The 27,265-nt window shown below is 39.9% G+C and overlaps 1 protein-coding gene across 1 annotated transcript; it reads right to left on the bottom strand.

Annotated features, from left to right (window-relative positions):
* Positions 1–233: 233 nt before the first annotated feature.
* Positions 234–27,265, bottom strand: PITRM1 (pitrilysin metallopeptidase 1). Its single transcript, XM_032677863.1, has 27 exons — positions 27,128–27,265; positions 26,834–26,936; positions 25,819–25,925; positions 25,089–25,240; positions 24,543–24,657; positions 24,335–24,431; positions 23,803–23,963; positions 22,414–22,540; positions 21,568–21,656; positions 20,898–21,026; positions 19,152–19,265; positions 18,629–18,725; positions 15,427–15,561; positions 13,307–13,445; positions 11,788–11,904; positions 10,541–10,673; positions 9,740–9,860; positions 8,864–8,940; positions 8,400–8,565; positions 8,175–8,275; positions 7,113–7,233; positions 6,255–6,326; positions 4,988–5,100; positions 4,324–4,449; positions 2,937–3,082; positions 1,187–1,289; positions 234–711 (listed from the first exon to the last, which is right to left on the bottom strand). Exons 1-27 carry the CDS (start codon positions 27,163–27,165, stop codon positions 618–620), a joined length of 3,093 nt encoding a protein of 1,030 aa, XP_032533754.1. The 5' UTR covers positions 27,166–27,265; the 3' UTR covers positions 234–617.

Raw genomic sequence — 27,265 nt, 5'->3', positions numbered from 1 at the left:
TGAGAAGAAGTTAAATACTAAACCATGTCATACCAAAATGACTGAATGCTGCCCAAATTTGCAAACTAAGTTGAACTTAAATAGACTGTCCCTTGATTCATTAGGAATTCGCCCACAGCACTGCAGTTCACCCACACTCAGCTCAACACAAGGTGGAATGTACTGTCACAGACTCCTTTGGCTGTAGGTGACTTATGCAAAGCAAGCTGGAATTACCACACAACAGAATGAAATCTGTCAGTATGAGAGACAGTTCTTTATATATCCAACAGCAGACATGATTTCAAACACCATTTAAAACTAGAGTTTTACATATACAAAAATATTTCCTTTATGTAGTATTCATATGCAATTGGAGGAGTGAGGCTTCAGTAAAAGATTAAGGTCTGTCTTTGCCATGCAGAGCATGTAATTCTTGCTCTTAAATACTGTATGGTTAGAAAATTTTTCACATCGTTATTTCAAGGGCAGCTTCTAACTGGTTTGGTGAACACTTAAAAACAGCAATGAACCTTTCAGTGTTACCATGGCACTATTAAAAGTTACTAAAAAAGCCCCTAATGATGTAGTCACACAGATTGACTTGTTTTGTGTTAGCAGGGATATTCAGCAGCAAGTCATCTTTTGACCCATGAGGGATCTTTGGTGATATCTGCATTCTCTGGGCCCAGTACAGCTTGACCACGAGTGCTCTTCCCAGCTGCAAGATACCTGCAAAAAAACCCCATAAACAAGTGAGAAGCTGGTGCATTCAGTTATCCATAGTTCTGCTCTCCAAGTTAAAAATATTTTCATCTCAGGAAAAAGTCTTCTTTGATGTGTACAACTTGTTAGTGTTTACTCTACTCTGCAGTAGTGGAATTCTTATGTCTACAGTGCAATTTCATAAGTCAGACACAAAATGCTATGACTTGAGTAGAACCAGCTCATACAGTGAGTGTACTGACACTCTAGTTAGTTTCTGGACCTCTCAAAAGAAAAACAATCTCCCACGAATTCAGAATGTAGGAGGGAGTTACATCTGCTACAGTGCAGAATATAAAAAGCAGGATATAATTAACATGTCTCTTTCTAGGTTACAAAAGAAAATAGTGAAAGTAGTATGAAGGGCCAATGGGAGAAATCCAATATCTTAAGTAGGAAAACTTTCACAGACTTAGAAATCAGGTTTTGAGCACAGGCTTACTTGTTTGATACATCAACCAGGTTATCACTGTTGACAGCAAAGAGTTGTTCTCTGTGCGACTGCTTCATTTCATCTGAAATCCCATACAAGAATTGACCCATTCCTAGGGAAAAGAAAACAAAACCCCACATTGCACTGTAATCTCAGTCACAGCCAAGGGCAGGAATGAGTGCAAACTACAACAGTAACACGTGCTGGAAAGGAACAGAGACTGCTATCAGGCCATTGTTCTGAGACAGTATCTAACTGAGTCAAGAATTAAAGGTTAGAATTGGGCTGAGGTAGTAAGAGTTTCCTATTTAGTAAAAAAAAAAAAAATAAATTCATATTGTATTCTGGCAAGTGATTTGTCAAAAATCTGAACATAATGGTGGTCTAGCAAAGTTCAGGCAATTCATTATGAAGAGTCTTGGTACTTTCTGAGTAGCCGCAAGCTGCATTTCATAAAGCTGCTATTTTTAGAACTCTTAAAATTTGCAATCAATTGTGATATATGTGCAACATGAAGGTCTGATCACCTTTTTGTACTACACACAGAAATCTGCATACAAATGTTTTAATGCTCTTGTTGGAATACTTGCCTACAGTATTTTAATATAAATATTATGGCTCCTTGAACAACCAGAGAACTCCAAAATAATCACAGAAAAGCTTTTTGTCAGGCAAATAAGCATAGGGGGAAGAAGGTGGCTTGGAAGGACTTCTGTCAACAAATCCAAGCTCCTGCCCAAGGCAGGGCTGACTTCCCAGCCAGGTAAGGTTGTTCAAGTCCTTGTGCAGGGCCCGGTGACTGAAATGAAGTAACAGCATGAAGGGACACACATTCTCTCTGCCCCAGTTCCCAGGCCTATGGAACAGAGCTCTCCATTCAGTGTTCACTGAGTTTGCCATCGCTCTGTTAAGATCTGTGTTCAAATGCCAAGGAATGTTCGTCATCCCTCACTAACACCAACACCCAATGTGCAGGCACTGCACTCGTGTGCACCTAACACTGGTTGATTGCCCAGACCAAAACCAGATTCTGTCACATAAAAGTCAGCTTCACTGGAACTTTTCTTGTTTAGTAAGTTAGTATTAATACGAGCACATTTTAAAATAATACTAATCTTAACCCTGTATACCCTTTATGTATAGGAAGGGAATGTATTCTAACTTGGCGAGTTTTGGATTGAAATTCAGATGAGAATGCAGGAGGGAGGGAAAAGTGAGGAAAGTAAAGCAACATGTCAATAAGCTGAAAAGATGTGAAGATATTACCAAGGCATCGTGAGTGTGCAGATATGTAAAGAAGATAACACCCTCTACCCCAGCAGACAGATATGCTTTAACTTCTTCAGAAAACATGCACAAAGGGCTAGTGACAGTCACGGTCAATATGCCTGCTTGTGTCACAAAAATAATCCTTCAGCTTTCCTTGAATCAGAGGACAGCATTTCTTTTTATTCGTTTGCATTTCATGTCCTTTCCAAACCTAAAGTTGTTTTCCTCAATCTCCCTCCACCTCCAGCTGTGTGCACCTGACATCAAGGAGCAGCAGGAATGAAAAGTTCAGCAGAGAGCCTGCGTGCATGTGGTGTGTCTGAAAAGAAGCAACAGAAACTGCCTGCTTCATTGAAACTGCAGTTAGCTTACATCTCCCAAGTACAAATTTTATCATCTGACACAGTTTAGCAAACTAAGTATTTTCTTCTCCTTAAATTTAAAAAAATAAATACACACTGGCAGCACTGGAAGGCTGGTGACAATATACCTTTATCCGAAGGAGCTATCGGTGCATCCACAGCAGCAAACACTGCCAGCTTAGCTTCATCAATGTCTTGTTGTGTGAATTCTCCAGATTTCGCCCATTCGACTGCTTTTTCAAATGTTTTCAAAGTGGCTAACGAATTTGGGTCTCTAAGAAGAAAAAGAAAACTTAAAATCAATTACTTCAGTCTTACAAAATGAAAAACCAAAATGGCTGTGTTCTCATTTCATTCATAATTTACTATGCATCACACACAGGGAAAAATAAACTATAAAGTTCTTTTTATATACAAGAGAGGTTTTGGGGTTGCTTGGTTTTTGATTTTTTCCCGAGAAGGAACTAGTGTTATAAACCAGGCAGATGTAGAGTTTGAGATACATGAGTGCAGTTCAGTTGCCTAAAAGTTCCAAGACAGTGTGCAGAGAACTGGTCTAATAACAGAGGGTCAGCTAAGTCAGCACTGTTCACAGGGCACTATCAATTTGTTGCAGCAGCTCAGAAAGCACATCTGCCATTACTACCCACACCAGTAATATTCACGATATGCCGTATCTTCTCTAAGCTGCTTTTCCTGCTACACCTGTTTTTGCTCTCTGTAAAACAGGTGCCACAGGTTAACAACTACTGGTAAGTAAGGGACTACTGCCAGGACAAGTCCTACCACGTTGAAGCTTCACAGAGAGGCAAAGCTGCTCAAACTTCAGTTAGGAATCCTGACCAAGCACTGTGCTGGGCTGCCTTTAGGCCAGGAAAACTATTTAAGCCTGGACTCCAACCATGTGACATTTCTAGTGGGAATTACAACTACTTTTTAACACTTCCAGTTCAAATTCCATCTGAAAGTGCTTTGGTGAGCCCAATGCAAGGTAATTGCTCTGGACTGATAAAAAAGAGAAGAAAAGAAGGAGAAGGCAGTTCTAGCTCATCACCAGCAATGCTTTCTGCTAAACCTCCAGTAATTCCAGCCAGCCACTGAGGGACACTGCATAACCTTATGGAACATGATCATCCTACTTCTTGGTCTCAAATTTAGAATAGTCTTAAATTCCCTTTTTTAGGGCCTCCTCAACCCAGGACGAAACAAGGAAAAGCCAGTTTTACATAAATCTGGTACCAAGACAGTAAATATCAAAGTACAGAGACTCAACAGTTGTTGCTACCAGCAGAGATAAATTAGGCTTTCCCAAGGACACCAACCACTGAAAGCAAGGAAGAGTTTATTAAGCAATTTATCTAACTTCATCAGCACTGAATCACTTTCTTGTTATTTCATTCCTTTTATTTCACTTCATCCTGAAAGAGAGCTACAATTAAGTTGAAAATAAGATACAGCCAAGTGCAGTCAGTGGTCCCCCCAGCCACGAACAGGAAAGAACAAACCCACTGTTACCTGTAGGAGTAGAAAGTGAATATGCCATTGTGACTAAGTTTAGCACCTCCACCATAAGCCCCTCCTTTCTCTCTGATTTCTGTGTGTAGGAATTTAGCTGTCATCAACCGAGCGAGGATTTGAAGACTGGAATAAAAGAAAGAGCAACAGCAAAGATGTTCAGTGAACTGGACAACAGTAATATCCTCAACTTCCTCTAAAGCTCACCAGGATCCCCATTTGCAATGCACTGCTTCTTGTAATTTGCAACAGTAACAATAGCAATACTCAATATCTAATAATAGCTGAATAATGTGACATCACTGTAAGAGTGGCACTGCTCTGGATCATTCCTTGACTATTTCTATTTATTTCACTTTAATGAAATATGAGAGCAGCATTCTAAGCTTTATTACATGCCATAGAATTGTCAACTCAGAACACATCCAAGTAGGCAGGGCTGTTTATTCCAAGTGAGCAGACAGCACCTCCCAATACTTCACCTCAGCATTTACAGGGCATCTCCAACCCAGCCATGCATCAGTTGCTTTGTATAGATTTTGTAACAAATGCACTGCCAATCATTTTCTATCAACACTCCATTTTCTGCAGTCAGCCCAACACCTCCCATTTGGTTTTGTACCATGCAGCACACAGAGAAGTTCCCTGATGTTCTGCTTCCCACCTTGCATAGTCTGGAGCCGTGTAGGGAACTGTCCGAACGCATTCCCCAATGTAGTTCACTGGGAAGGGAAGTACAAAATGGGTCTTCATCTGGCATGGTTTGAAAGTAGGATCCTAAGAGAAGGATGCATTATTGTCACTGTTAGCAGATGATGCAATTTATATAATTTATATAATGTATCTAATTGAGAACTGTGGTAAAATTTCCCTAGTTCTCAAAAAAGTCAAACGTACAGACACACAAATGCTAAAGCTGCCACTTATCCCACACTGCAAATAGTGACATTCCGCTTGTGCCCATATCCAGTCCACAGAATTGCCTTGGGAAACTGAAGTACAGGGACACCATCCACCAGCTACCCATCCTTGCACCTCAGCTTCTCAGTTCTGCAGATCTTCTGTCTCTGCCAAGGAGTTTGGACTTGGCCATGGATTTACTTCTATTGAAACAAGTGTTCATAACTCTCCACTTCTATGTCATGTATGTACATAGTCACCACATCGTATTTCAATCCATCTACTAAACTCTAGACATTGAAAACAGGTTCCGAAACTGTAACCCATAAAAAACCCCCACTATTTATGACAGCAGCTGCAGTATGAATTTCTGCTCAAACACCCCCTGAAATAAATCCAATTCTTCCTTACCACCCCACTTCAAAAATTCCAGTCCTCTCCATGTCGCCAAGTGTCTGTAAAATTTGCTTCTTTCCCTCTTTCACAGATACACTTGTTGGTATACTCACTTGAGTATGAGTAGACCCTCACACATCTCCAGTAGTTTTAATCCACCGTTTCATTATTCCCCCATCCTTTCTTAACTTCAGAGACCCCATTCCCAGCCCCTCAGACTACTCTGGCTGGCTGGCCAAGCAGAGCAGTGTATTTACAGCACTGGTCAGCAGGTAAAACCGTGGGCTGAGCTCTCCCTGCCCCTTCTCAAAGGAGAGCTCAGGGTATGCCAAGCTGCTTTTCTGTCCCGTAGCCAAATACAGATTTTCATTTTCACTTAACAGTCACTAATGCTCTTCTGTCAGGTGTCATTCACATTCAGAATCATTTAGGGAGGAGACAAAGGAAAGGAAGGGACTAATTGGACATGATTAAGAAGTCTGATGGCTAGTTTAAGGAAACAATCCAGTCAGAGGACTGTGGAAATGAGGGACACATTGTGTTTTAGTGCTGTGCCTCTGTAACAGCTTAAAATGGACCATAAGTATCAGTAACAGCCCTGTAATACCAATATCCCCAAGCAGTAATGTACTTACATTAACTAGTTTCCTTGTCATCTGCAAACCAGTAACCATTTCACTTCCCACAGCTTTCACTTCTGAAGATTTCTACAAGAGACCCAGTCCTCATATTAAAAGATAATTTAAAGACTTATACCAAAAATACAACAAATGCAATCCCTTCCACTCAAACATCTTTAAAACAATCATCAAACTGTGCCTTCACAAACATAAGCAAGATACTCAATTACTTCTTCGTATTTTCTAAGCAAAAGCCAAAAGAATTTCCTTCCAAGAGTAATTTGGCACTGAGAGATACCAAGATAGAAATTAAATGAGGCCCATAAAGTTTCAGACTATCATTTCACTCATGGGTAGGGAACTTATTCCAGTCTCATCAGAAATTAAGACAAATCTGCATATTGACAGAGCAGATCCTTTGTCAACTCCACTGAATCAAGCATATTTTGTGCCAACTGTCCTGAACACCCTGATAACGAAACAAATTCCTATGCAACTGAGGAACTGCACATCATGCCCTATTTGCTTTTGGCCAACGCTTCTAGTAAAGCTCAGCTAAAAAAGAAATTAGTTTTATGCAACAGGGAAAGGAAGAAATTCTTTTTCCACATCCCACGCCAAGGCAGTAACCTCAGGGTAAGGCTTAACAGCTGATCTACAGGATTTCTATTGTCTACTTTATTGCAGTGAAGACAGTCTGTGTGGCAAAACACAGAGCAGCTGATCACAGAGCTGACTCACAACTTTCTTCAGACATCTTTGTATGGACTTAGTATCTGAGTTAAAACAATATTCTCCTGATTGCACAGTGGTCATGACACGATCAAGTGAACTGTATTTGATGCCTTAGTCACACATGATGTAATTTCTCACCTCAATCACATGGGGACGAACAGGTTTTCTCTCTTTTTTACTTCTAGCTATGCCCTTTAAAAATTTCTCTACTTCTTTAGATGCTTCTGGTATCTGCTGAGGTGCTGCATTCACTGAACATCTGTCAAAAATACATATCAAGTTTTTAAATATGGTTTTCTGTTTTCAGACAGTCTTTTATAATTTTACCACTTTGTCTTTCTAAACATTTTCTATCATATCATCATAATGTTAGATCAGTGATCCTAGTAATCTTAACACAGAAAAAGGCAAAATATTCATAATCCAGCATCTGATGTAGAAAAGAAAAGAAGTCACAGTCCAATTGTTTTTCTTTTGCTTGACCTAAAACACCTTTAGAACCGAAGCTGAGCAGTAGCACTCAAACCACTTCTGTGCACAAGACAGGACTACCTCAGTTTTGCAAATATAAATGTCTCTGAAAGAAATTAATACCCTCTGTATCTTATCTTTACAGGCAGCCCTACCATGGTTTTGAACAGTACAGATATTTATATAATTTCACTTAGCATTTCATGCTTTCCAAAACAAAACTCTGCAACTTACGGCACTTCAAACAGACCCAATTTTGGAACTAATGCATCTGACACTAAACACCATAGTGTGTTTACTTTTTACTAATGTGTTTACATTTTCCAATATATGCATATTTCATAATGTCACTACTTTCTTTTCAGGAGGAAAAAAAAATCCAAACCATACTGTATTAAACTGTTACAATACAATATAACAGTATTTGTATAATAGGCTCCTTTAAGGGGAAAACAAAAAGGCAGAATTTTGAGTATTTCTGTAAAATCCCACAGGCCACTTACAAACTCTGGGTACAACAGTTACATATGAAAAACTGAATAAAATGAGCTACCATAGCTCCTATAGTTGCCATTCTGTAAGTAGGGAGAATTTAAATTAACAACATTCTTATAGTTTTTCCAGAGACCTTGTTTCAAAGTATGCAATGAGAGGCACTGAGAAATGCACATTCACAGGCCATGGGCTCTCTTAACCAAAATGCCCCTTTTCTTTTTTGCTGGAGCTCACCTGATGTTGTCACTATTTAATAAATACTTCTTAATGCGTGGTAGTTTGCGTAGTACTGGTTTAATATCGGACATTTCTGCAATTCTCTTCATCAACTTCACCTGTGTGGGAAGGGAAGGCAGAAATATTACAGATTAAGTCAAAGAAAGAATTAGCAAAACCCCAGCACTGCAATTCCAGAGTTGAGGATTTGGGCCTCACTGAAGGATATTATCAACTTCTCACCTGATCCATCCCACTGAACATTTCCTGCAGTTCTCCAGAAGGGGTAAGGTTTTTGCTGGCTCTAATAGAAGCATATAAATGCCCACAATCTGGAATGCCATTTGACAGCTCCTGGGCAGTCTTCTTAACTAGCACTCTGAAATGTTCTTCCTCATCAAATCTTGGGCTGAAAAAGAATAGAAGCAGGTCTCATGCAAAAGCACACCAATGGAATTTATTATACTGAATAATTCATTATCCCAAGTTCAACATAGAGCTTTTAAACTGTTGGTTGTCCATTTAATTCACTCTATAGTCATGCACTTGATGCAATACTTAGGTTTAGAAAGACACTAAAGATTTAGTTATGAAAGAAATCCCAAAGTAGGATCTCTAAGAAGAGGAGAATGGTTGGGGGAAGAGCGTAAAAGAGAACCCCAAAACACATGCAAACCCACAAACAAACAAAACCCAATGTACTGTACTTGTTAAATATTTCACTCCATAAATGCATCATGTCTGGCAGATTTCTATCCAAGCACAGAGATGAAAAGAGCACACCCTGAAGGAAAAAATAAAAAACAAAACACAAAAAAACCCCTTCACACAAGACAACCAAAGCAATGGCCCGAGAAATACACAATAACATTTTATGAAAGTGATGTAATGATGCCAACCTAATGCTAACATCACAAAATCACTCTAATGCAGGCTGTGCTACTAAATTAGAGCAAACACAAAATATGACTGTTCTCACAAAGCAAGCCTGGCAACTCCTGCTCCTACACTCCTCAATTCCTCCTTCTTAACAGTCAGCAGCAGTTCAGAAACAAAATTTCTCTTTTTTTTGCATAAAGTACAAGTAAAACTGTTCTGGGGTGCAGCTTTCTGCAAAGGAGTCCCCCTAATTCAACTCCAGGATCCATGGGGAACAGACCACAGAGCAGACCCCCAGCAAGTTTGAAAGAATCTTAAGATATATTGCTAGAACTGTTATACCCAACACAGGCTCTAATGATCCTGCAAACACTGACATGCTAACAGCACCCTCTGTGTATAACACTACACCATTCTGTCCTCTACCCTCTGCTTTCAAAATGTTTTGCAGCACTCAAAAACATGGCAACAGATGCTAGAGAAGCACTGCCTTAGACAGGATACCCATGTCAAGCATTCCCCTTCACACAAAATACTGCTACTGTAACTGTCTGATTTATATCTTACACAAAAAGGCACAAGTCCTTTTATACACTAAGTTTTCAGTGCACATTAGCTGACCCTCTACCTGGAAGCCCTGACTGACCCTTACCTACACAGCTGTTATTGCAAGTGTAACACCTGCAGGTTTATGATTAATTTACCTGTTCATACACATCTAGGTGTGAATCATCTGGAATGATGTGTGGGCTGACAGACATCCCACCTGTTTTCAGTTCTATTTGCTGGGCCTGTTCCCTGTAATCAAGGGCTCCACATCCCATCCTGTGACAAACGAGATTTGTTTCATTTTCATGCCAAAACAAGGATCCATACAGCATTTGCAAAGTACTGTTCAGGACAATACTAATTTAGCAACTAAACAATCTAGGGCATTACCAAGCAAACGTAGTACTTCATGCCTTACAAAAGCTTCACACCCAGCTTTTCAATGAAAGCATCCTGTTAATTTAAAATGGTGTATTAAAAAGTGTGCTTTATGTGCAGGCTTCCATATGGAACTACATTAATAATATCACATAAGCTGTTATCACCAAAAAAAAGAACATATTCCTCCCCGACCAGGTCACCTGTTCTGCTCTGTGCTCCTCTTTCCCTTGTGGGTCACTGTTCCTGTGACCACATGGTGAAATCAGACCAGAAGTCTATTCAAGCGAAAACTTCAATTTTTGCTACGCTATTTTTCATTTACAGGGATTTTCCAATCTGTTCAGGGAATGCTTGTGTTGACACTGGGCAACAAGGCAACGCAGAGAGTGATGGAAAAGGGAAAATGAGTTGGCAGCTCTTTGGAGAAGAGAGAAGACCACTTTCTGCAGGAAATCAACTTATCAGTATTTCCCTTCTACAGTAAGAACAGATGCTGAAATTATTAAAGGCAGTATTATTTTGGCAAGCTGTATTACAGCCTGTTGCTTCAGCTTCTAAGGAAGTAAGCCTCTCACTTTGTAATGACGTTGCAGAAGAGCGGCACGTAAGGTTTGAGCTCCTCGGGAAGCGTGTTCAAGCTGGAAACAGCTCGGAAATAAACCACCCCGTTGGTGGGCTGAGCACAGTACTGGACAGGAACTTCATCAGCTAGGGATAAAAAAAAAAAAACAAAAGCAAAGAACATCAACAGCTTCCTACTATAAACACACAAAAGCAAAGTAATTTCTTACAAGAACTTCTCATTGAGAATAATTTTCTGTTGGCATTTCAGAGCCATCACTTGTTTAAATTTTGCACATTATACTGAACACTGGACTGAAGGATTTTATTGTGTCTGTTCATGGTAAGGTAATGGATACCTGGACAATCTGAAAAGAGAAATCTGCTGACAGAGGTCATATTTTAGAGATAGCATTCAAATAAAGGAAACAGCAACTTGTTTCTGAACAAGTCAAGAAGTTTTTCTTATTTTTGTCTTCATCACCTCAAAAGTTGAGGAAAGCAGGTTTCTGCATTGTACACTCTCTAAGCTAGGACATTAGAATATACACATTAGAATTTTTGCCAAATCAGGTCTTTTTTAGCATCAAAATTATGTGGTCTTGACACTTGGTCATTTTTGCAGGAAAGTGTCTGTCAGAAATATACTACAGAACAGTATTTACCTCCAAGATTCTGATAGAAGTGTAACAATATTGAGATCTACCATTTTCTATCATTCCATGAGGAATTCCATTGGTAAAGCAAGGAGACACTTTCACTGAAGTTATGCAGAATGTCAATTACGTCTTTTTTCCAATGGCTCCTGTTCGTCATATTCTGTAAATAATGGAGCAGGGAGGGATTGCAACAAGGAAGGCTCAATGCACCAGCTGCCAATAGTGCTGCACCCTGGGTAAGTCTTTGGAAAGTCAGAAGATTGCTCAAGAGCACTGAACATGCCACTCAGTGACTCCTCTGATTGCAGGGCAACAGGGGAGTACACCCAGAGCACGGAGCTGGCATCAGGAGCACTCCCACCAGATCCTGGGAAGGGCAGGAGGCTGTTCCAGTCAAGAACAGCCCCACACTGCCCCTCAGAGGCCATGGCCACACTGCAGATCCACTGCAATCTGTCTGATCAGAGGTGGGAGGGAAAGGACCATAACTGTGGAGAACAAAGTGAGTCCCTCTGCTCTGCAAGGAGCAACAGGCAGGCAAGCAGGCAGGTAACAACCCAACAGTGCTGCTCTTTTGAGCACAAAATAATGGTGACACCAACCTGTGAGTGTTGTCTCCAGCACAGTGAATGGGATTTTGGGCTCGATGTCAGACACTTTTAAAGCTGGGAGACAAGAGGTATCCTGAGGTTTGCTTTGAAGAGCAATTAATTCCAAACCTAGTAAGGAGAGAGTATCAGCTTGTCATTCTCAGCTTTTAGTGAAAGTGCTGTCAAAGCCTAAAACCTACTGAGGTGATAAAGATCAGAAAAATGGAACTCTGAAGTTTGGAATCTTCTATCTGCAATTCTTTCAAATATTTTACTGAAACAAATTCTGCAGATTATCATGCAACAACAACAAGAAGAACACTCTTTGTAAATTATCTTTCCAATCCCCTCTCCATATCCTGTTTACAGTAACATGCAATTTAATCCCTGAAGAAGAGACACCTGCCAGTCTGCCCTGTCACCCAACTCTGAACACTGATCCAGAGTTGGCAGGTAAGAAGCTTCTTTCTAACCCATTCCCCCCAGTTCTTACTCAAGTGCTCTGATGCAGGTAACTTCTTGTGATTAATTACACATTTCAGCCTTTCAGATTCTAGCTGGTCACTGTTGTTAAGTACTCTCCAATTTATCTTTGTAAGTGGAAAGCCTCCTCTGATTTTGTGCTCCCCTGTCTCCTGTCTCACACCAAAGCTCCAGAAGATTAACACCACATTCTTGGAGGATTTCTATGACTAGATCACTGCCTTCACAAAATCAGACTACGTCCAGGGTTTCCAAGTTTAAGTTATTATCCAGAAAAAGTTAAACACAACATTACTTTTATAGTTGGCTTGATAGGTAGGAAATGTAAGAAATAAAATTACAAAATACAGGTTTTATAGGTGCATGGAACAGACCTCATGCTCACAAACAGCATCAAGGTGATGGTATGTATGTATCTGAAGGGAGGGTGCCAAGAGGATGGAGCCAGGTACTTCTCAGTGGTGCCAGGTAATAGGACAGGAGGCAACAGGTAGAAACTGATCTACAGAAAGTTCCTCCTGAATATAAGGAAGAACTTCTTTACTGGAGGGGTGATTGTGCACTGGAGCAGGTTGCTCAGAGAGGTTGTGGAGTCTCTCTCACTGGAGATATTCCAGAACAATGTGGACACAATCTTGTGCCATGTCCTCCGGGATGACCCTGCTTGAGCATAGAGGTTGGACCTCTGTGGTCCCTTCCAACCTGAACCACCTGAATTCTGTGAATTCATCTCCCATTTAGTGCAAGTTAACATGGGAAAGAACAAGCAGGTTGGTATTTTAAAACAATTTCCTTTTTTCTGCCCTAACAGAGACATTGATCATTCTATTTTTGAGTGTTAAAAGTACTGGAATACACCAACAATACACTGTAGTGTAAGCACTGCACTGCACAGCCCCGTAATACATATACCCAAACTTCCAACAACCATCCCTTTCAGAGCAAACACTGAAGTGTCCCTGAGAATTTAAAATGTTCTACAGAACATCAGCTAAAAAACTGTGGGTTTAAGCAATTAGAGAAATAAAAATGTGAAAAGCAAGTTAACCTTTTTCAAAAATTTGGGTTTTTTCTTCTTCAGAAAGTGCATTGACCTTTTTTTCCAGCTTTTCTGCTTCCATTTTAGCTTGTTTATCATGGTAGTCTTCCTCTGGACTCATTGACAGAGTCAATCTGTGCGGATTATCCTGCAGAAACATATCCCAAAACAAAGCATTATTAATTCTGAGGGTAGCTTCCTTGCCTCAGATTATTACTTCATCAGCAGTAAATAAAAGCAGTCTGTGCATCGTTTGGCTTGCATGTTATCAAAAGCATCACACACACAGAGTCTGAACTCTCGATTTCATCCAGAACAATCTGCTGCGCGGGTGGGGAGCAGAGGCAGCTCACCACAACAACAAGCATGAACACCCTTCTGTGAAATTTCAGCACAGACTCAGAATCCCTCAACAACACACAGGACTCATCAGTTTAATTACATCAAGGTTAAACAACTGTATGTAACACCACAGAGCAGCATGCCACAAGTTTTATCTGGAGAGTACTCTAAGACGGGGAATTTCGTTAAAAGCAGGAGGGTTTCATTAAATACCTTCTTCAACCTGCCCAAGCATGAGTGCACAGACATCCCATATGATATACTATATAATGATATGCATGCCTTATCCTGCTCAGAAATGGTTTACACCAGCCTTGCTGCCACAGAACTCCAGGCATAATGCAAATGTCACAACTGCTGCTGAATTCTTCTTCGGTTATACCAGACTATGGAATTCTAGTATCAAAATTACTCAAGCAGCTTCCATTTGCCATAATACTGGGAGGTCAGTCAAAAGACAGTGACCTCAAAAACTGCCCATTTCAATGTAGGAGTCAAACAGCAACATCTGTTGCTGACAGACACTGACAACAATTTGGGACAACATAATCAGATTCTGTTCTTTATCTCCCCCACGCCTCTGTGAAAAGACTACAGAAACCCAACTGAGTATGAAGAGGGAAATGCAAAATTAACTGGCTCTATTAAAATGGACAGGACAAATGGAATTCTCTCCCTTGCTCCCTGCCTGCTTTATTAACTTCCTGGTACAAGGCAGAACACTGCATAATCTTCTGACAGAAGAACATCCAACTATTCTCAAAATTTCCTACTGAGTCGTGTTTTTGCCTCAGCCCCCTCAGCAGAACTGTAAAGGACATTCACAAAAATACTGCACCTGTGTTTCTTCTCTACAAAAGCCAAAATTTAACAGCTCCCTACTGCCTCCAGACAATAACAATGCCTTTAGGAAAACTGATTTCAATTTCGGGCACTGTCTCTTGTTGCCTTTGAGTATATGAGAACCAACATTTACACCAATCAGATTACTTATTGGTAATTACTTATAACACATCTGCCTTTCAACACAATTTAAACAAGTTGACTTGGGGGGGGGAAATCACAAACAAAAACACAACCCTACCAACAAAACAACGAAAAACCCAAAACAAAAATCAAAACAAACAACAACACTCTCCCCCAACTACAACAAAACCAAACCAAACCACTTTTGCATTATTATCAAGTGAATTTTTTTCATTTCTGGCATTAGCTAATTAAGGGCTTCAGAACTATTCAGTGCTGTAATGCCTCTATAGATTTTATTTCTGCAAGAACTCCAGAAGAATATATGGACAGGAAAACATGAAAAGAGCAGAAAGTAATTGGCACTGACAGCAAAATTCAGACAGCAGTTCAGTAAACATGAGGAGCACCAAAATAATCTTATTTGTAATCAAATCTTTTTCATGGAAGAAGAGACACACATTGCTATGTCAATATTAAGGAACATATAACTAGGTCTGTAGTTCTCTCAACTTCTCAGCAGGAAGCACCCATGTGCCCTTCTGTAGCATCAGGCATCACAGTCTGGTAAAACATTAGCATTTTATCAGTGTTCTATTAAGTGTGGTTCCAAATGTCCAACCAGATAACATTTTTTCCATTTTGAAAAGCTTTCATTTAACCATCTAAAATTAACATGCTTCATTCAAAAGTGCTGCTGCTCCACCTACACCTAGAAATAGGCAACATGGTGACAAAAAAATAGCCCTCAGTTTCATTTTAAATACAAAATTCTGATTTAAAAATTAATACTGAAGATAACTTTCCATAAGTTTGCCTACCTTAAAATATGCTTTAACTTTCTCCTGAAGAAATGTGGGATTTTCTTTAAGACACTGCCTGAACCGAGAGACTTGATCTGCAATCTTCAGAAGCTCCACTGGATCCCCATCTTGATTCCAGCACGAGGCTATATGCTGAATGGAAAAGAATCATTAGGTAAGCAGGACAATCCATCTGCATTTCTTTAACTGACAGCCCCTGTGTTCCAAAACCACTTTACCATTTATATGTGAATAACAGACATATAATGAGTAGTTCTAACATTTTTGGAGAGGAGAAAAAAAGCTGAAATCTTTGTTCATATTAAGGGACAATTTCATCATCATCTGTCCCCTGTTCTCTCCATTCTTGCCTCTAATTTTATCATACAAAACCACTGTCTAATTATTACTTTTTTTGTTTTTTGCAAAGGTGTCTATATCTGTATTCTGAAAATATATCATAATATTCTTTCCTCCCTCACATTTAAAATAAATTAACTTTTCAGCTCAAGAAAGCAGGAAAAAAGAAACAGGTGGTAGGGACAAAGTAGTATATATATATATATATACTATATATATATACATATATTTATTTTATTTTATATATACATATATATATATATACACACACACACACACACATACTACAGTCTATCCATTTATTGTATCCATCAGATGAAACGATTTATAATAAGGTAACTCAAATATGTCAAATAGATGGGACTTTGAGAAAGAAGACACTAAATAATCAGAAATATCCCCAGGATATTTCTTTTGGAAAGTTTTTATTCTAGTTTTATTTTCTAATTTGAGACTATTAAGTTTGCTTGAGTTGCTATTGAAAGTTCTTCAAATACACCACAAAGCAAGATAGCAAAAGCTTCTGTATTTCTACTCTGTATGAATGGGGAAATAACAAAAAAAAAGGAAAATATAAAAAAAACCCAAGAGATATGAAAGAAAAAGCCTTTACTAGAATCATATAGAGAACAAATCCATCGTAACTGTCAAAATCACCTTCTCTTTTCTTACTTGTTTAATTACAAGCAAGTATCATAAGCCTTCAGCCTTTTTCAGTAATAACTGTTTTTATCTATTCTGTGGAAATTCCCTAATGTGATTTAAAGAATAGTATTCTTTCAGAATATGCTTGAGTTAGTTCTCTTGAAACAAAAGAAGTCACTCCACTTGAGGCTTCTGTAGGGTCATTACAACAATTCAGTGCTGGTTCCCAGTAGGCAACCTAAAAGTTTAACCAAATATCTAAGAGCATTGCCCAAATGTTTTTTGAGCACTGAGAGGCTTGGGGCCATGACCACTTCCTTGGTGTCACAGTTTATCCCTGGCTGGCAGCCTCACTCAGCCACATAACACTGCCAGCACAGCAGGATGAAGGAGAAGAATCAGAAGGGTGAAAGTGAGGAAACTTTTGGGTTGAGTTTAAGAGGAACAGCAAAAGCTGTGTGTGAGCAGAGCAAAACGTGGAATTCACTGCCTGCTTCCCCTGGGCAGGCCAGGTGTTATGCTCTCTCCAGGACAGCAGGGCTCCATCACATGTAATGGTGACTTGGTAAGACAAAATGCATCACTCCAAATGTCCCCTGCTTTCTTCTTTCCCCAGTTGTTGTTGCTGAGCTTGGTGTCACATGGTGTGGGACAGCCCTTGGGTCAGCTGGAGGTAGATGTCCCAGCTGTGTCCCCACCCAGCTCCTTGCCCATTGACAGACTCCTCACTGGTGGAGTGGAGTGAGAAGCAGAGAAGGCCTGGACACTGTGTCAGTAGAAATGAAAACATCCCTGTGTCATCAGCAGTATTCAGCACAAACCCAAAACACAGCCCCATACCAGAGATCTAACTATCCCCAGCCAAAACCAGTACACTTGCTTGTTCCAGCGCTTTATCACCCTCACTCTGAAGAGCTTTTTCCTGAACTGATGTCACCTCTCTTGACTTTCCTAACACCTTTGACAGTCCCACACACCATCCTTAGTTGCTAGACTGGAGAGACACAAGTTTGATGGGTGGACTATTCGATGGATAAGGAATCAGCTGGATGACCACATGTAAGCAGTTGCATTCCAATGCTCAACATCCAAAGGGAGATCAGTAACAAGTGTTGTGTGTTCCTGAGGGGTCTGTATTGGTTCTGATACTATTCAATGCCTTTATTAACGATATACAGCCAGTGGCACTGAGAGCATGTTCAGCAGGTTTGCAGATGACCCTAAGCTGTGCGGAGCAGTCGACACTCTGGAGGGAAGGAATGCCATCCAGAGGAACCCGGACAGGCTTGAGGTGTGGACCCGCATGAACCTCATGAAGTTCAACAAGTGCAAGGTCCTGAACCTGGGCTGGGGCAATGACTAGTAATCAGTACACGTTGGATGATGAATGGTTTGAAAGGAGACCTGCAGAGAGTGGCCTGGAGATGAAAAACTGGAAATGAGACCAGAGTGTGTGCTCACAGCCCAGAGAGCCAATAGTACCTTGAGCTGCATCACAAGCAGTGTGACCAGCAGCTTGAGGGAGGTGACTCTGCCTCTCTACTTCACTCCCTCTAGACCCCACTCAGCTCTGGGGCCTGCAGGACAAGATAGACACTGATCTGTTAAAGTAGATCCAGAGGAGGCACTCAAAAATTATCAGAGGGCTGGAACACCACTGCTACAAAGAAAGGTTCACAGACTTAGGGTTGTTCAGCCTGGAGAAAAGGAGGCTTCGGAGAAACCTTACCGTCGCCTTTCAATATCTGAAGGGGGTTTATATGAAGAACTTTCAATAACAACTCAAGCCAGGAATTGAATTAGTGTACATTTTCACTTGTGAATCTTGAAATTAAGTTACAGCAATACAATCCTAAATTCCATAGAAAAATACAGTCCTCCTATTTGGCTTTTAAAAACACACAAGGCATCCAGCCAAAACATACAGTTCCCAGAGCCAGTATGGCATTCCCCTCACAGAAGTAATTAGTGCTACTGCAATCAAAGCTACTATTCAGGCAGAGACAACAGGCTCACTGCCCAATTAAGTCATACAGTGAGGAGTCCAGAGGTAGTTTCACGGCTACTGAAAGAAAAGATGCTCATGAGATGACAAAGGAAAAGCCCCTAAGTAAAAAATTTTACACACCAAGAGCCTACAAAATGATCCCATATTTTATAAAGATATAGGCAGTAGAGTTTTTTATTCTTAAAAAAACCACACACACAGACTTACAGATGTCAGGGCAAGTCCAAAACTTGTAGACTGATGCTTCAGCTGGATTTCAATTTTGTGAAGCAGAGCTTCAATCCTATCTTCCTCAAATCCTTTCCTTTGGGAAGGGATGATGAGAGAAGGAAATCATATCCATTAACACTAATCACTTTAAATGAAGGTATGAAAATGAATTATATTATCGATAAAGGAAGCATTACAACATAATGTCTTCCCCACTGAATTGAAATTGGTATGAAATAATATTAATATGTTGTGTCATTTAGTGAAACTGCTCTAATATCATTAAATTTCTGAAGATTACACTGATGAAAAAAGCTACAACAGAGGAAGTAGCAGATACAAGTTTTAAGAGTATTGAACAATATTACTGGTTCTTTGATGCGTTTATTGTAATGTAACTAAATTTTTAAGGCATGTTATTATATATATATATCTGTATTATTATATGCCTACATATTATTATAGTAATACCTAAAAGACTAAAAACTAACAGTATTCTCAAAAATTGAGCATTACTCACGCAATAACTTCATCAACTGTTCTAGCAATTATCTGTTTCACAGTATCAATGTCTCTTTCAGCAATACCCTGTAGACCCACACTGAAATAAGTTTCTCTTGTTGAGCCATTAAACCTAGAATAAAACATATCCAAACTCAGTGACAAGTACTAGAACTTAAGTGTTAAATCTGCCAACAAAGGTAGAAGAAGGGGAAAAAAACCACTCATCATTTCCACATACACAAACACAAGATTTTAAACCTAGACAGAAAGAAAACTAATTATCAAAGTGTCAAGAAATGGAACTTAAAAGCATGTTTTGTTCAATTTCAGTAGTAGTAGCTACTGTTAAGAAAACACATGGCATATGGTATTAGAGAAAAAAAAACAGTTACAAGAGAAAAGCTGGTATTTGCTGTTCATCTTCCCATTCATTTGTAACTTCTTTCAGGTAAAGAAGTCTCACTTTTTGAGGTGAAAATTTCAGCTGCATATATTACCAAACACATATATTCTACTTAAGCAGGTGAGTGGAATGGTACTTTTAAAGCAGCATTTGTAAAGTAAGTGGTCGAAGTGAAGTGTTCCATGAACACATAGCAGTTCAAACCAAAGCCACTACACAAAATGTAATAGCTGCTCATCAGCTCATATACAATCAGCATTCCACATCTAAAAAGCACAGGAGGAATTCAGTGGTAGGCTCAGGCACTGAATTTTTCAACAGTGATCTCTGGACTCAAACATTTTCTTCTAGATTGATTCATCAGCACAGCCACTAAGGTGAATTAAAGCCAGCTCACTGTACAGTTCAACCCTGTATCAACAGAGCCAGCCTGGAAAAGGCTCAGCTGACCAAAAATACAAACCAGTCACTACACTTCAGTGTCTAAAGATGGATTTCTACTGCCATGCTCTGGAATATTAAGATGTCTGCATGGCACTGGCATGCATGACACAGGACTTGCAGGAAGCCAATGACTTCACGTAGAGACTGGCAGAGTAAGACATTAAAATCACAGTGAGCACAGAAAGGTTTCCTACTCAATCCTCTGAGATAGTCAGTGCACTGAGGCATGATTTTTGTCATCCTCAAGTCTAAAAATCAGTCAGATGGATCATGCCTGGAAAGTGCTTCTTTCTTTGTGCATACAATAAAGGCAAAATATGATGAGCAGCTGGCCCTGTGGTTCAGTGAAGACTATTCACCCACCCTCAGGCTGCAGCACGAAGACACTCCAAAGACAGGCTGCAGGAGCTACAGTTTGAGTAAGTGTTGGCTCAAATACCCGTCTGTACTGAGGGGATGGCAAAGTGATGGCACCTAATTGCACAGAGGCACATTTGTGACAGACCTACCTACTACTAAATCACAGAATTGAAGCAAAAAAAGCAACATGGTACAGAGAAGGGCTACCAAACTCTTCTGAGTAACACTAAATGTCCAGGATGAAAAACTTAAGTAAATTAGGGTACTGAAGGTATATCATGCTTTATACCATCTATCCATTTTTGTTGGTCATAAGCTTTAAACAATACAACTTCGTTTAAACTTAGCGTCTATCAAATTATTTTGATGAGCTAAAAATTACACTTGAGAATGGTTTACAGTTCACCAGAAGAAATTCTTAATATGTTTAAATATTAAAATAAGATTATTCTGGTATAAACTGCCTGTATGAGAGAAGAGTTCTCCTAACTTAATACCAGTTTTTAACTTTTCTAATACTGCTTACAGTGATGAAATGTAAAGTGTAACACTTACCCAACATCAGGACAAAAATCTGTACCAACACCGGACTCAATTAAGGCTTTGTAAAAAGGAGAATTCGGCCCATCAACCAACAGTGAAGACAGCAGGCTTAGTGTGAATGTTTCAAAAGTGTCTGTAATACTAAAGAAAAATTAATAGTTCTTAAAAACCATCAAATTACAAATGTGTGACACCCAGCAACACCAAGTCCATTTCAGAATGACTTTTACAAAACAATGTAGAGGGAGCCAGAGAGAAATAACTGTCAGTTATGAACACTGCTCCAGACCTTAGGGAACTAAGAGAGCTCTGCACCTCTCACTTGCTCTAACTACCAGTAAAGCAAGTTAAGTTGGGCTGCGAGGGGAGATAAGTTAGTAGTAGGTCATACAGAAAAACTTGCAAATGACAGGAAATTGAAAGGAAGACAGTGTTATCAAATATCTCACTCACTGAACAGTTGCGTAAAATGCCTGATTTTCCTTGTGTCTATCTCCTAAAGACAAATTCTGCTTAGCAATTAAACTTCTATTTACTAAAGCAGGATTTGTCTGACTTTCCCACGGCATTACTTCCCCAAAAGATGATGTTTATCAGGGACTGGGGACATGAAGCATGCCTACATCTTGCTTCAAGTCCCAAAATGAGCCTTTGATTCAGAATTTCATTTTTATATACTTACTCTGTTAACAAGTAGCTGACACTGACAGTTGTCTGCTTGGAAGGATCAGCAGCAAATGAGTCTAAGCCACATGTTACACTGTGTTCTCTCTGGAAAGTAAATTAAATGATACAGACTAAACTTAAGAGCAGAAGTTACAAACAAAAAATGACTGCTTGCATCTTCATAGCATCTTCTTTCTAAAGATTTAAAATAATTTTGCAGATACTCACGGGTAAGTTTAATATTCACGAGCAAATACACAAACACGGGATATCTTGAAAAATGTGAGTGCTATCTCAATTTGTAAAAGTGGACAATAGAGAAGAGGTTGAAGAAAATCTGGCCATAATTAACATTCTGAGCTGGCTTTCAAACAAATGCTAAAACTTTCCGGACAAGTCGGGGAGGAAAAGGAGGAGGGGGGAGGGAGAGAATGGAGGGGGGAGGGAGAGAATATTTTTGACACCAATGTTTGGAGGGTTGGGTACCATTAGAAGGAGTATTTCCTGACACTATGTATCAATATTTCTATCAGTGCCACCAGTGCTTCAGATGATGAGGGCCTTGCAAACCGGAAATAATACATATAAACAACTGCATGCAATCATTACATTACTGAAACTCAAAATAAACATAGTTTGTCCCCACTACAACCAAAAATAAAAATACTTCAGCTCGTTTGCGCAGTTCTAAACAAAAGAGTAACTCCAGCAGGTTGGGCTAAAATATTAACCTGTTATATTCAGTTTCTGCAATTCCAAGACTGGATGTGTACTGTTTCTTTTTGTTTAATTGTTTGTGGGGTTTTGTTTTGTTTCGGAGGTTTTTGTTTGTTTAGGGTTTGCTTTGATTTTTTTTACTTACAGGTTTTTCCCAGAGCTTCTGTTTTGGGATGTCAGTTTTTGATTCAATTCTTTCAAATTTTACCAATGCTTCCTCATGTATTTGCTTCAAATGTTGTTCCAGTGGAAAATTACCATAAGTGAAAAACCTACATTTCAAATAAAAGATTGGGATTAAGCATCAGATTTCATATGAAATTTAGAATATACTCTGTATGTCATGTGTTTTCCAATAATTCAGTTACATCTTGAGAGGGGCATTACAAACAATGTCTCAAAGTTAAGACCCACCAACTTGGAACATACATAAAAATCACAGACCTCTTGGTAAAATTCCACATTTTTCCACTGGGTTTTATGCTTTGGAGGCCTCAAAATGCCTTATGATTTTACTTCTGTTCAGTTTTTTTATTTTTAAATTTGTTCTATTGCAGCAATATACACAGATACAAGAAAAAATATTAGTAACTGAAGCCAGAAACCCAGTGCACTCAAGTTTCAGAGGACAAAGTTCTTACAGTCCTCACACATAAAATATAAAATACAATGATTCATGCCTATGATCTATAAAACACAGTTGGGTTCCTTGGGTCAGTCTATCAAACACATTCCCATACCTACAAGACTTCAGGGAACTATATGAGCATGAGGCATGTCTCAGGTAAATCTTATCCCTCAATTAAAAAATCTAAACACAGGAACAGTAGAATACTTTGGATGATGAGAAAAACAATGGCTGGTAAATTCACTGTCATGACACAAGCTGATGTTCCTTAAGTGAATTAATCAGAGTGACAGATTGAGAACAAAATTAGTACAGAAGAAATAATTATTTCCCTCCATGTAACTTTCAAATTGACTTTTAGCTTAAATACCTTATTAGCAGCAACCAAATTAGTATCTGACTCAAATGAAGATCCATTATTTGGAATCCACTACAGTAATATGTGGTCTGGGAGCAAATTAACAGCTATTAATTTGTAACTTCTAATTTAATCTGTGTTGACTTCAAAGAGCACAGGAACCCCTAGATTCACCTATGCTACCTGTATCATAACTCCTTAACACTATTGCTAAATATGTATTAGTGTGCTCCTTTCCCCCCAACCCATGTGAGTTCAGGGTGAAACATCTGTAAACAAAAACCCCCAAAACAAATCCTCATGATCAAGCCAACAGAAACACCCTTGAAAATTACCCATCTCTCTTTCCTGCCTCAAATCCAACCTCATTGCTCTTCCTACAAGAAATTCCTTGCTTCGGTGCTGTCCTAGCTGCTGTAGGGCACAGGTTATCCATGTTCCTGGCCACGTGGATGGAAACACTGTACTGGTGGTCTTCCCCTCACAGAAATACGAACAAAGTGCTAAATCACTACATAACCTAGAAAGTTAGTCCCAATTTCAGATACCTGGAATTGCTTGGATGATAATGCGTGGCGTGGAACTGTTTAAGCTGCTCCCATGTAAGATCAGGAATACATAATGGATCTCCACCAGATACTACACCATAAGTGTGATCAGGAAGGATTTTGTTCTGCACGTGCTGTGCAAATATCCTCTCATTATCTGTCTTAAGAGGAAAACACCACATTTCAGTGAAACTCATCAAAACACATTTTAAAGATAAAAGGTGCTCAATAACAAGGCCTCAAAGCTCCAACTTACTCAAGAACTCCCTCCTCACATAAGCATTTAGTTCTGCAGTCCCACATACTTTAATAAAACGTTATTGTGTGAATGTAAGAAAAAATTCTGCAATTAAATACATTAACAAGGTGCTGTTTTATATGTAAAAAACCTTTGACAGGCTAACTTTAAGAAAAAAACCCCACACTTATGCAACAGACTGTTGACTTTAGTAAATTTTCAAAAGGAATGAGAATCTCTGGTGCAATACTGCACCACATGTAAGATCTAAAACCAAACATTCACAAAACTTACAAATGCCCCTTTCATTTCATTAAAAACAACTCCTTTGAAGACTAGAGGTGTCTGAGGATCAGCTGGGTTCTCATGTTCTAACCTCCAGCCTTCTTGCCTGAAAAATTAGTAACAGAAGTGTTAGGAGTTTGAAGGTTTTGTTGATTTTGGGGGCCTCTTTTTTTACTTTAAGGTTTGCACCTTAAAGTGCAGTTTCAAGCTGTCTTACCAGAAATCTAATTGCCGTAGACATGGAAAGAATGCTGCATCCAAGTACACAGACAGGAGATTCTGAAAGTCCTTGGGATTTTGTGTTGAAAACGGGTAGAGTGTGTAATCACTAGCTGCATAGAAATAAACATAAAAAAGATCAGCATTTTTGAAATGCATTTTACCATCATTTATTTTTAACTTTTCATCCATATAAATAACTGGAAGAAACGGTAAGTATGAAATGTATTTTTGCTGAGGAATACATGGACTTTTAAAATCGCAGCTATTTTACCACAAGAGCTTTGTTTTAGCCATAGATACATATCAAGAATTAAATGTATTGCTGTATACTACAAAGCTCCAGCTCTACAGGGACTTTGTAACTGCCAAATGAACAAGATCTGTTTTGTTGTCTTGCCTTGTTAGTTTTTCAATATCTCACTCAAAACATTCACACCTAATAAAAATGGCTCCCCAAAGTGAAATTAAGGAGAGCCAACAGACAGCTGTAATGCAATAAAACCTCATGCATTTTAAGTGGTATTATATACTTTTGGCTTACCTGTGAATGCATTCATAAAAGTGGACAGTGACCTGTTTAACATTTTAAAGAATGGATCTCTGCAAGGATACTTCTGAGAACCACATAACACCGTGTGCTCAAGAATATGTGGGACCCCAGTGCTGTCCATTGGAGTGGTTCGGAATTGTATACTGCAAGACAGAGAGCACAGAGTGGAATGCACTCATTTGTGAGGAGAAGTTCACCCAACTCCCACCTACAGCTGTGATTTATGGGAACATCATCACTGGCTGACAGCTAGTGTGACACACATCAGGATGCAGAGTTATTGAGTTCTTCAGACTCTTGGGTGCTCAGCCACCTCTTTCAGAGGGTGTATAACCTCTGCACTGCTATTTCTGGAGGTAGTACTGAAGCTCTTAGCACACGAGTAAACACATTTATTTTTACCGAAAAGGCTCAGGAAAAAAACCCAACAAACCTTTGTGGAAGGTTACGGTTGCATTATTTCTGCCTTTGGAAGTTTTCAAGGCCCACCTACACAAATGTCTGAGGAACTGCACCTGAATTAAGTACTGACCCTGTTTTGAGCAGCAAACTGAACAACAGACTTCACATCTGTTCCAACTTGAAAACTCTAAGAAGACCCACAAACTACGTACTACCCTCTCTGTTTTTACAGAAAAATCCAGTCATGAAGCTAGATTACAATTCAAAAACCACAGGGTGATGCTGAAATTGCATGTGTTATACACATATTAATGTTTACCTGAAGAGATTATTGGAGTCCTCCCGAGCCACATGTAAATACCTGGCTCCTGTACCATCATGACTAAGCTTCACTGCAGTCAGGAACAGCTCAGGAACAGCTGTCACCTGCATTGACACAAAACATTTGTATTGCAGTGTGACTGAAACTGGGTCAAACAGATCATGGATGATATAGGAATGTTCAATTTGTTGATCCCGTATATAATACTGTCTCACAGAGAATTAAATAAATTTTTGTTCCTATGGTGTGACAGGATAAAGGCATTATGCAAATGGAAAATAAAATTAATAACCCAATTAAAGTAAACTACAACCAAAGAACCATACTCTTATGGTATAGATAGAAATTCAATCAGAAATACAAAGAAATTGCATATATTCAAATGCCAGTGGCTAGGGCAGTAAAAGAAAAACCAAGGAACCCTGTTCTACCACTAGCTCTGTCACTGGCAATCACTTCTCGAAAATAACCCTCACTTTCTGCCTTTTTTTTTTCAAAAAAAGCGAAAAGAAATTCAACATATTATTTCCCTCACAGGTTCTCAACAAAAGTGTTAAAAGTAGCTTAGAAGAGAAAATATTGCTTGGATGTGTTTCATAAAACATCACACAGTGAAGTTCAGCTATCAGTCAGGACTTTTAGGAGGCCACACCGAATGGTCACACCTGCAGCAGACACACAAGCTCGCGGGGTGCATTATTTACTCTAGAATTATCTCCCTATTCTTGTCTATCTCGCATTGGCCTCTTTAGCCACCTGTAGCAAATGTGAGTAGAGTCCTTCCCAAACCTAGCCATGATGATCTCCCTTTAGGAACATGTGTTAATGGCACCTAAAGAATCTGACTGCAAAAAGGTAGCTACAAGTAAGTCCTGCATCATTTTTCTGACTGATCACCCAAAGCATCCTTGTAAGCCTTCAGTGTGCAGTGGCCTCACGTAGGTGCCTTCCAACCACGGGGAAGCTGATGTGCACAAACACACAGGAACCTCAAGCGGCGGGCGACGCTCACCTGCTTCACCGTGAAACCGTGGATGTGCTCGCCCACCCTGTACTCCAGCGCCCTCTCATTCGCGGGAACGCTCTTCCACCTCCACGACTTCCGACTCAGGGACCTGAAACAACACAATTCCCTTTAAACAAACGCGCTACAGCCGCGAGCGGCACCGTCCCTCACGCCCGGGGTCCCGCCGGCCTCCAGCGAGGCGCTGCCCGTCCTGGGGCCGAGCGGGGCCCGGGGCAGCGCAAGGCGGGCGTTCCCCGCGCGGTGCCGGGCACGGGGCCCCCGCTGCCCCCGCTCCCTCACCGGCCGCGGCCCAGCAGCCCCCGGTAGCGGCTCCACATGGCTGCGGGGATGGGCGGCGGGACCGACGGGCCGGGCCGCACAAGCCGGCTCAGCACAGCCCGGCACAGCGCACCACAAGCGGGACCGGCGCAGGCGCCG

This window comes from Chiroxiphia lanceolata, chromosome 1, assembly GCF_009829145.1.
Source record: "Chiroxiphia lanceolata isolate bChiLan1 chromosome 1, bChiLan1.pri, whole genome shotgun sequence".
NCBI lineage: Eukaryota > Metazoa > Chordata > Aves > Passeriformes > Pipridae > Chiroxiphia > Chiroxiphia lanceolata.
The sequence above is the reverse complement of the archived record's forward strand: the minus strand, read 5'-3'. Positions and strand labels throughout refer to the sequence as shown.